Below are 11,361 nucleotides of genomic sequence, written 5' to 3'. Positions count from 1 at the left end.
TTGCTGGGTGGTTAATTGGAGGTAAGAGTCTCATGAACTTTCCTGCATGGGCTGTCTTCAAACTGCAAGACTCAAATCTCAGCCTCCTGGGGAGCTAGGATTACAGGCATGAGACACCAGTGCCTGGCAATTGGTCCATTTTGTTTTTTGTTTTTATTTTTAATGTTGGCACTAGGGCCTGAACTCAGGTCTTCTTGCTTACTTTTGACTTTTTCTGTTCATGACTGGCATGAACCACTGGCATTTATCACTTTAGCCATACCTCCACATCATGCTTTTTGCTGGTTACCTGGAGATAGGAGTCTCTTGAATCTGTCTGCCCAGGCTGGCTTGAAACCCTCAAATCTCAACTTCTCTAGTAGCTAGGATTACTGGCTATATGTTTTTATTTTATTTTATTTTATTTATTGCCGGTCCTGGGGCTTGAACTCAGGGCCTGGGCACTTTCCTTAAGCTTCTTTTGCTCAAGGTTAGTGCTCTACCACTTGAGCCACGGTCCCACCTCCAGGTTTTTTCTGAGTAGTTTATTGGAGCTGAGTCTCACTGACTTTTCTGCCAGAGCTTAGAACTGTGATCCTCAGATCTCAGCCTCCTAAGTAGTTAGGATTACAGGTGTAAGCCACCAGCGCCAGCTGTGTATATTTTATATAAAAGGACATTAGCTTTAATCACTTATTAATCCAAACAGAACCCAACACTACTTTCAGCAATGACTAGAATCAGCATGTGTAAAACTCATGTTTCCTAAATCCTCTCAGCACAAATGATGCACAAGTTACTGTCTGTGTTCAGCCAACTGCGCTGCTCGAGATGCCATCCTGACCTTCTCCCTCCTAAACTGCCATTCCTGAGATCTCCGTTCTCACCTGAGGTGGATTTTTTCTAATCCAGCATCTGCAAGGTCATCATTTGCCCTCTGGTGAATATCTCTTTGGGTTTCAATTTTGTGGTCATCTGACAGTCCATCCACTTTATGAATGAACACCTCAAAGTTGATGTCAGCGTTGACCTTGTAGGCCCTGGTCACTGTGAGGTGGAGCCGGGCCAATGCTTCCATGTAGTCATCCTGGAACAAAGGTGACATCTATAAGAGGCCACTTGGCTTCTTCACTTCAAACCACATGGCTACAACCCCCTAAAATGCATTGTACAACCCTTCCATCCCAAATCCGGGCTTCAGAAGAATTCAAGTGTGAAAACCTGCTTTGTTCCTACAGTGAGGAAAAGGCTAGTCTCATACAGTGGAGTTAGGTAGGCGCAACAGGTTGCTGGAGGCTGAAAAGCCCACAGCTGCACTTTCAGGAGAAGAAAGTAGCCTCACACCCCACCTCCAGCTCCTCCTGGAAGGTCTTTCTCCTAGGGAAGTCTCCTGGTGAACTGTGATGCACACGGAGAGATGGAAACTTGGTAATAGTCCTTAGGTGGATGGAAAAGGGGCCTAGCAACATTTAAGAGCACAATCTACACCAGGCATGGTGGTGCACAACTGTAATCCCACCTACTCAGAAGTTGGAGGCAGGAAGATCATGAATTAGAGGTCATGCAGAGACAAAGTTAGTGAGAAACAAAATACAAACACAAAAGGGCTAATAGCACAGCTCAAGAAAGAGGTAGAGTGCTTGTCTAGAATATTTGAGACCTTGTGTCCAATACCCATTAACACACACAAGACACAGAAACACAGACACAGACACAGACACAGACACACACACACACACACACTCTCATGTATGCACTCACTCATGAACATGCATACATCCAGAGCAGAAGTCAGCAAACAGTGGCCTATGGGTCTTTATAGAGAGTCTGGTCTAGAGTAATTGCTTTAAACAATCCCGACATCTGAATAATAATATAATAAACAGCTGTGTATTTTTCACGCCTAAGAAATATAATCTCAGGGGCTGGAGAAGTGGCTTAATGGTAGAGTGCTTGCCTAGCATGTATGAAACCCTGGGTTAGATTCCTCAGTACCACATACACAGAAAAAACTGAAAGTGGAACTGTGGTTCAAGTGGCAGAGTACTAGCCTTGAGCAAAAGAAGCTCAGGAACAGTACCCACAGGCCCCAGGATTGGCAAAAAAAAAAAAAAAAAAGAAATAAAATTTTATTAGCCAGGCACATGTGGCTTGGACCTGTATTTCTAGCTACTTGGGAGGTTGAGAATAGAAGGAATGTATTTAGAAGCCAGCCTGAGTAGGAAAAGCTCTGGAAACCCTCCTCTATCCATAGCCAAGCACACTTTTGAACCCCTGTCATCCCAAGCACATGGGAGGCTGAGACTAGAGGATCGAGGTGCCAGGCAGCCCAGGCAGAGACAGCCCACAAGACTCCATCTCCACAGAAGGAAGCTGAGTGTAGCTTCCCGGATCACGTCCGCAATCCCAGCAATGGCAGGAATTCTAAAGTAGACAGATCCTGAGTATCTGGGTGGGAATTGAGACCCTATCCTAAAAATAACTAGTGATAAAGAGAGTTAGAGAATGGCTCAGTGCTACCATACCAGAATAGCAAGTGCAAGGCACTGAATTCAAAACCTCATGTATCAGCAGAGTAGAAAATAAATAAATGTGGGGGGGGGCTGGGAAGGTGGCTCCGTGATAGAATGCTTGCCTTGCATACATGAGGCTCTGGGTTCGATTTCTCACACCATATAAGCAGAAAAGGCCAGAAGTGGCACTGCGGTTCAAGTGGTAGAGCGCTAGCCTTGAGCTGAAGAGCTCAGGGACAGAGCCCAGGCCCAGAGTTTAGGCCCCACGACCAACAGAAGAAAAAAAAAAAAAGAAAAAGAAAAGAAATAAGTGGACTGTCAATGGCAGAGCCTGTGTCTCTTCATCCTCCTAGTCATCCCGGTCCTCCCCTCCCCCACTCCGCCCCCCACAGTGGAGACCACACTGAGTTCACTGCTCATCCTCCTTCACACTGAACATGCACAAAGCCCATAGACTTTCTCATGCTGTTTACAAATTTACAAGACTATCACATTCTATGGATACTTTCTTCACTCAAAATTATGCCAAGGAGATGCATTTATGTAGGAGACCATATCTCAAGCATTTAGTTTCTTTTTGTTTGTTTTTGGTTTTCTGTCATCCTGGGGCTTGAACTCATAGCCTCTTTGTGCTCAAGACAAGTGCTCTACCACTTGAGCCACCGTCCCACTTCTGGCTTTTGGGTGGTTAATTAGAGAGAAGAGCCTCAAACTTTCTTGCCTGGGCTGGTTTCAAACCACAATCCTAAGATCTCAGCCTCCGGAGTAGCTAGGGTTCCAGACATGAGCCACTAGTGCCTGGCTACATAATTCCTTTTAAATAACTATGAATTTTATTTTAGGGATGGCCTATAGTTTATCACGTGCTTGCATAGTGACTACCTAACATTTCTTTTTTTTTTTTTTTGATCTGGTCGTGGGCCTGAACTCTGGGCCTGGGCACTGTCCCTCAGCTCTTCAGCTCAAGGCTAGCACTCTACCACTTGAGCCACAGCGACACTTCCGGCTTTTTTCTTTTTGCTTATGTGGTGCTGAGGAATCGAACCCAGGGCCTTGAGCATGCAAGGCAAGCGCTCTACCACTGAGCCACCTTCCCAGCCCCTACTACCTAACATTTCTAAAGAGGCGTTACTACCATGACAACGTGGTAGTCTCGTGTATACACAGCTTACCCTGAAGGCTCATGTCATGTCCATGAGTTCCCAGGATGGGATTGGACAATGTGTGACACACCCACTGCTCCTGACCCTGCCCCATTCCTGGCATCACATCTCTGAATTTATTGCCATCTGGAAGGTATGGACAGGTTTTGATTTTATAGTTGTTTTTTTTAAAAAAAAAAAAAAAGGAAGGAAGCTAGATGCTAGTGGCTCATGGCTGTAATCCTGGCTACTCAGGAGGCTGAGATCTGAGAATTGTGATTTGAAGCCAGCTGGGGCAGGAAAGTATGTGAGACTCTTATCTCCAATTAACCACTCAGAAAAAGCTGGAAGTGGTGCTATGGCCCAAGTTGCAGAGTGATATCCTTGAGCAAAAAAAGAATCTCAGGGACAGCACCCAGGCCCTGAGTTCAAGCCACAGGACTGGCCCAAAAAAATAAAGGAAAAGGAAGGTATCTGTAGGAAGGACTATAAGGAATAAAGGACCTTTACCATCATCTCAACCCACTCCAGCTCCATGACAACTCCAAGCCAAAAAAATACAGAGGGCAAGATAAAAGGAGACTTCTTTCCTTCTCTTTTCTTTCCCCCTGACTCAGGGGGAAAGAATACCCCCAGGGGTATTCTTAATATTCTCCAAACGAAATCTAGTGTTAAGCCAGGTACTGCTGTCTCACACCTGTGATCCTAGCTACTCAAGAGGTTGAGATCTGAAGATCCTTTTTCAAATCCAGCCTGGACAGCCTGGAAAGTCTGTGAGACTCTAATCTCCAGCTTAACCACAAAAGCCACATGTAAGAAGTGGCTCAAGTGGAACAGCACCAGTCTGTGTGAAAAAGCCAACGGAAAATGTGAGGACCTGAGTTCAAGCTCCAGTACCAGTACCAAAATAAAATGAATAAAATAATTAAATATACTATTAGTAAACTACGAGGAGAGAAATAACAAATGTCATCTTTTCTTCTTTTACTTGCTGAACTTTTAAATGAAAGGGAAATACTGAACAATGGTATCAACGGGTTAAACATTAAAACCTGCAGTTAGGCCCAGAGTGGTAACTCAGACCTATAATCCTAGCTACTCATGAGGCTGAGGTCTGGAGGATTGTATTTCTAGGTTATACTGGGAGGTAAAGTTCTCAAGACTCTCCAAAATACAAAGCTGACTGCTGGCATGGCTTAAATGGTAGAGCTCCAATCAAGCAAGAAAGCCAACAGGGGGCTGGGAAGGTGGCTCAGTGGTAGAGCGCTTGCCTTGCATACCAGAGGCCCTGGGTTCGATTCCTCAGCACCACATAAGCAAAAAAAGAAAAAAGCTGGAAGTGGTGCTGTGGCTCAAGTGGTTGAGCACTAGCCTTGAGCTGAGGAGCTGAGGGACAGCACCCAGGCCAGAGTTCAGGCCCCTTGACCGGACCCAAAAAAAACAAAGCCAACAGGGAATTCCAGGCTCTGAATTCAGGACCCAAAACAAACAAACAAACAAACAAAGCCAACAGGGAATTCTAGGCTCTGAATTCAAACCTCAGTACTGGTTTTAAAAAAAAGAAAAGAAAGGCTGGGAATGTAGCTTAGTGGTAGAGTGCTTACCTAGCATGCATGAGGCCCTGGGTTTGATTCCTCAGTACCACATAAACAGAAAAGGCCAGAAGTGGAGCTGTGGCTCAAGTGGTAGAGTGCTAGTCTTGAGCAAAAGAAGCTCAGGGACGTGCCCAGGCCCTGAGTTCAAGCCCTAGGACTGGCCAGAAAAAGAAAAAAGAAAAATATTGGGTTTATTGAGACAGAAGGATTACAGATAACTTCCCCATTATGTTTATCCAGCCTAATTTCTCTGAAAGTGGGTAGGGACTCCAAGGCAGGTCACAGTTGGCACTCTCATGGCTCGAGAGAGAACTGTCAGAGCTGTCGGGGTTTGTGGTCTCTGCGGGGTCATGCCGATGTCACATGTTTAGCTCCCAGGAAATCCCTCTGGCTTTTCATTTTGAGTTCACAATATTTTGTGAGGACACATTTTCTACCTGGGGATCTGTTCATCTAGCAATCCTGTGATGATGAGGAAATCATGGGCAAGAAATAAAAATGAGGTGTTGGCACAAAAGAGCACTGCTTGCACACAAGGACAGACTGGCTGCCTGAGGGCTTCCCTGGGGTCTGCTTTGCTTTCAGTGCTGCAGGCATCATGGGAGATTCCCACACCCATTGTGATTTACAGTCAGTCAGCCTCCAGCAGAAAAGCAGTAGGTATGCTAGAAGGTGCTATAGCCCAGGCCTGGAATCCTAGGGACTCAGGAGGCTGAGACCAAAGGATCACAAATCCGTCCAAGGCATGAAAGTCCAGAACATTCTTACCTTCAACTAATCAGTTAAAAAAAAAAAAGCTAAACTGGAGCGGTTATGGCTCCATTGGTAGAATGCCATCTGAATGAATGCAAGTGCCCTTAGTTCAAATTTCAATACTGCCTAAAATAAAGTATCAGGTAGTAAGTAGTAGGCTCTAGAACTTTCCTTTGGTTATCCTTTATTCTTAGTAAATGGTAGCATTCAACAACAATTTCCTTACTGCTTTATTTTGTTTTGTAGTGTTGGGGATGGAACCCAGGGTCTTGTGCTCTACCCCTAAGCTCAGTGCACATTCACTCCAACACACTCGCACACACACACACACACACACACACACACACACACACACACACACACACACACACACAAGGCCCCCTTTGTTAGTTTTATTTTATTTTTTGCCAGTCCTGGGGCTTGAACTCAGGGCATAGGCACTGTTCCTGAGCTTCTTTTGCTCAAGGCTAATACTCTACCACTTGAGCCACAGAGCCACTTCTGGCTTTTTCTGTTTATGTGGTGCTAAGGAATCAAACCCAGGGCTTTATACATGTTAGGCAAGCACTCCACCACTGAGCCACCTTCCCAGATCCCTTGTTGGCTTTCGAATACAACTAAAAACGATGGCTCTCCACTGGCACCAGTGGCTCATGCCTGTGATTCCAGCTACTCCGGAGGCTGAGATCTCAGTACTGTGGTTGAAGCCAGCCTGAGCTAGTAAGTCATGAGATTGCTACCTCCAATGAACCACCAAAAAGCTGGACATGAAGATGTGGCTCAAATGAGAGAGCCCTAGTCTTGAGCACAAAAGCTCAGGGACAATGTCCTGACCCTGAAATCCAGCCCCAGTACACACAAACACACAAAGATTTCTCAGAAATTCTTTACCATTTTCTGACTTACCACCAAAAAAAGAAAAAAACAAAAGAGAAATAAAACACATGTAGCATCCCAAATGGAAGGTACACTTTTCAAATTTAAGTAAAATTAAAACCAATCAAAAAGCTGGCATACTTCATTTGGCTAAATGGCAGTCATATTATCAACACTGAAGACGAGATTTGCTTTAGCAATTGAATTCCATAAGTTCAACTTGCTAGGTAAGCACGTTAAATACTTAATACTTATATTATTTCCTGAGCCATTGTGAACGAGTAAATAAGCAATGTTTGAGATCTACTCCCAGGCAGGTCTACTTCTTGGTTCTTAAACAACTAAAGAAATAGCACAGGGTGATTCTGGGGGCTCAGAGAACAAGATGTCCCCGAGCCTCCAGCAGCGCGCACACACTGCCCACTACCTGGCAGACATGAGACAGGACAAGAGGGGACACTGCCAAGGCCCCAGATGGACCAGAAAGCAGGTCACTACAAGTGGGACAGCAAGGAAAAGGCCCTAGACATGAGATGATGCAGGTATCTGGATCACACAGTACATTTCAGTTCCTCCCCTCCCACCTCCATCACGAAGGACAGGAAGAACCCCTAAACCACCCAACCCTGCTCCCATAGCTAGCTGCACAAGCACAGGGGAGCTGCCTCCTGGAAATGGATGGCTCAGGGGACAATTTTATTACTACTGACTGCATAGATATATAAATAGACACCTTGTTCCTGATCCTCTTAGACAAGAGTCATCTTTCAGCTGGGCACCAACGGTACATGCCTGTAATCCTAGCTACTCAGGAGACTGATATCCAAGGTAGTAGTTTGAAGCCAGCCCACGTGGAACAGTGGGGCTTTTATTGTCAATAAACCAGCAAAAAGCCAGAAGTGGTTGTATGGATCAAAAAAGTCAGGCAAGAGCAAGAGGCCCTGAGTTCAAGCCTCAGTACCAATATGCGCATGCACGCACACACATGCACACATACACACACAGAGTCATCTTTAAAACAATGTGGGCTCAGAACCATAGTAACTAACAGGGTACAGACTGCCCTGCCCCCTCTTCCCGTCACTCTGGGGCTCCTGGAAAGCTCACCAGCATCCATCCTATTGGCAAGTTCAGGGCATACCAACACATGAAGTTCAAGTGTTGAGCACTCATCTGGAGGACCTGTTATCATAATCCATAATCAGGTCTGCTAATGAACAACTAAGGATATTTTCCGTGTGTGTGTGTGTGTGTGTGTGTGCACGCGTGTGTGTGTGTGTGTGTGTGTGCGTGCGTGCGCGCCAGTTCTGGGGCTTAAAACTCAGAGCCTTGTGCTCTCACTTGGCTTTTTGCTTAAGGTTAGCACTCTACTTGAACCCATCTCCATTTCCAGATTCTTGCTGGTTGGTCAGAGATAAAACTCTCAAGACTTTTCTTCCCTGGTTGGTTTTGAACCTTGATCTTCTGATTTCAGGCTTCTGATTAGCTAGGATTATAGGCATGAGTCACCAGCACCTGGCTAAAAGTAGTTTTTCATGACAAAAAACTGAGTAATGTAGGAAATATAACTTGGAAAGATACTAAGTAATCAGACAAACGCTATAAAAACTCACCCTGTACTCACCTACTTATCTATGTGAGCCAAGTTTCTCAGTATGAAGTTATACAAACCAAAAACAAAAAGGGAAGTGACCAAAGTCTTATTTAAGCATGGAGGCCTCCACACAGGAGCCACAGCTGTACCTGAGAGTCAATGACAAAGATCAGCGCTCCTGTGCCCCTGAAGATCATCTCGTAGTCGAAGGTAGGGTCAAAAAAGTCAATCTGTCCTGGGAAGTCCCAGATCTGAAAATTGACGAAGGAGCTGTTGGAAACGTCCTCCCGGCAGATCTTGTTCGTGCTCTCCAGGAACAGCGTCTCGTTGGGGGACATCTTGTGAAAGACCACCTTCTGGATGGATGACTTGCCGCTCCGCCGCAGGCCCATGAGCAGAATTCTGGGCTTCACCTCACTGCTGAAGGGGTCGCTGAAGTCCAGCACTGGAGGAACCACAGGGTGAGAGTGAGCATGGGTTGTCTTACAGTGGTTCATTGGAGAACCCCATTTCTACCCCACAGTGACAGATGACTAGACCTCAGAGCCCTATCACCCCACTCTCAGAAAATGCTGCCTCCCCATTTTATGCTCTGCAGAGGGATGGATAATTCCCCCTGCATTGAGTAGACTCCTGGAAGGAATCCAGTTCTAAGCTGTGTCCTTTTCTACCTCATCCTTGGAGCCTATGCGGGCACTGAAGGGATATTTGAGAGTTCAGCCATGTGTCTCTCACTTACCTTCTCCTGGACAGTGTCTCCACAAGCCACGAGTCCTGGAAAATACACATGGACTAAGTGGCTTAGATTCACAATATGACAGACCAGATGCTATTTTGTGATAGGCAGACTTTCCCCAACTTCTAGGCCTGCACTCACTGTTCAGTAAGGCAGCGAATAGCCAGATATAGTTTTGTTTTGTGTTTGTTTGTGGGGGCTTTGCTTTGTTTCCCCAGTTCTAAGGCCTTCAACTCATAGCCTAGGCACTATCCCTGAGTGTTTTTTGCTCAGGGCTAGTGCTCTACTACTTAAGTCATAGTTCTACTTCTGGCTTTTTGGTGATTAGCTGGAGATGAGAGTTTCAGAGACATTCTTGCCCTGCTGGCTAGCTTTGAACTGCAATCGTCAGACTTCAGCCTCCTGGGTAGCTAGGATTGTAGGTGTGAACCATCAGCACCTGGCACAACTTCTTAAATTTAAATTAATTGTCCAAGCACAGTAGTTAAAGCTTGTCATTTCAATTAGGAAGGCAGATGTCAGGAAGCCAGCCAGCACAAAAAATTGGCAAGACTCCATCTCAATCAACAGCTGGGCATTGTAGCTTACAGCTTTAATTCTAGTTACTCAAGAGGTGTTAATTAAAATACTGCAATCTAAGGTTTGCCTGGGTAAAAATTTAAGACCCTATTCCAAAAGTCAACCAAAACAAAAAGGGCTTGATTGGGCTTAGCAAGCTTATAGCCCTGAGTTCAACACACACACACACACAGTGATATTAATTAAAATGCATTGACATAGAAACTGGGATTCTCATTCTATGAGGTTCCTTGAGTAGTCAAATTCATAGACAAAAAAAAGAAAGAAACAAGAAAATAGCATCTTTGTGTTTGAGGAGAAAAGAGAAATGAGTCATTATTTAATAGGTACACAATTTTAGTTTAGGATATATAAACAAGATCTGGGGTTGGGAGGGTGGCTCAGGTAGTAGAGTGTTTGCCTAGCAAGTTCATGGTCCTGAATTCAACCTCCAAATTAAGGCGGGGGGCGGGGGGTAGACAAAGTTCCATAGATAGGAGATGGTGACTGGCTAACAACTTGGATATACTTAAACCGTATATGCAAAAGCTGCTTCAAAGGCTGGGTGCCAGTGGCTCACAACAGTAATGCTAGCAGGAGGCTGAGATCTGAGGATCACAGTTCAAAGCCAATCTAGGCACAGAAGTCCCTGTGAAATTCTTATCTCCAATTAACCACTCAAGAACTAGAAGAGGCACTGTGGCTCAAAGTGGTATATTGCTGACCTTTAGCAAACAAAGCTCAGGCCCTGAGTTCAAGCCTCATTGCCAACAACAACAACAAAAAGCTAGAAGTTGACTTGTTTAACTAGTAGAGTACTAGCCTTGAGCAAGAAAGCTTAGGGACAATGTCCAGGCTCTAACTTCAAGGCCAGGACTGGCATCAAAGAAAGAAGAAAAACAAATGATTTTGATGACAAGTTTTACATTTTTTTTAAAGCATAGTTCCTGAGTTTTATTACCTGTGAAGCCCTCAAAGGCCACATCCAACAAGTGGCCCAATGCACTGAACCACACACATAAAGAATGCTGATGCCAACAGAAAGTTCAACAGGCTGGCGCTACTCTGGTACCTGGCAAAAAGATTCCAACACGAAAATACATTGTTAAGAACTTTAGGGCCTTTATATTACTGAGCAGAAGTTAGGAATTGAGGTAAAAGTTCTAAACTCTGTAGGGCTCTCTCTACTTTGTGTGTGAGTGTTGATTCTGATGTCTAGTCCTGACACACATTCACTTTCTCTTCAGCCCTCCTGCTCCAACGCTGCACATATTTTACAGAAGCAAAGGCAGTATAGCATAGTCCAGTGCTGACGTCTTAAGCTCTGAAGTTAGCAAATTTGGGCCTGAACGCTCATACTTTAGAAAGTAGTCTTGGCTTTTGAGGTTTAGTTTCCTAATCCATAAAATGGCATTGATAATGATTATTTAGAAAAAATTTCACAGGACTGTTAGATTAATTAAATAAGATCAAATAAGAATTTGTTCTAAAATTATTATTTTTTTTTTTGGGTCCAGTCGTGGGGCCTGAACTCTGGGCCTGGGTGCTGTCCCTCAGCTCTTCAGCTCAAGGCTAGTGTTCTACCACTTGAGCCACAGCGCCACTTCTGGCTTTT

General features: G+C 44.8%; 1 protein-coding gene across 1 annotated transcript in view; it reads right to left on the bottom strand.

Moving 5' to 3' along the window:
• Rragd (Ras-related GTP binding D) overlaps nucleotides 1-11,361 on the bottom strand; it is a 181,075-nt gene that overhangs the window by 19,272 nt on the left and 150,442 nt on the right. The window contains exons 4-5 of the mRNA XM_013016637.1: nucleotides 8,602-8,897; nucleotides 867-1,066 (exon numbers count right to left, since the gene is read on the bottom strand). Of these exons, the coding sequence (XP_012872091.1) occupies nucleotides 867-1,066; nucleotides 8,602-8,897 (496 nt within the window). The remainder of the gene's footprint in view (nucleotides 1-866; nucleotides 1,067-8,601; nucleotides 8,898-11,361) is intronic.

Source organism: Dipodomys ordii, unplaced genomic scaffold, assembly GCF_000151885.1.
Source record: "Dipodomys ordii isolate 6190 unplaced genomic scaffold, Dord_2.0 Scaffold32, whole genome shotgun sequence".
Taxonomy (NCBI): Eukaryota; Metazoa; Chordata; class Mammalia; order Rodentia; family Heteromyidae; genus Dipodomys; species Dipodomys ordii.
The sequence above is the reverse complement of the archived record's forward strand: the minus strand, read 5'-3'. Positions and strand labels throughout refer to the sequence as shown.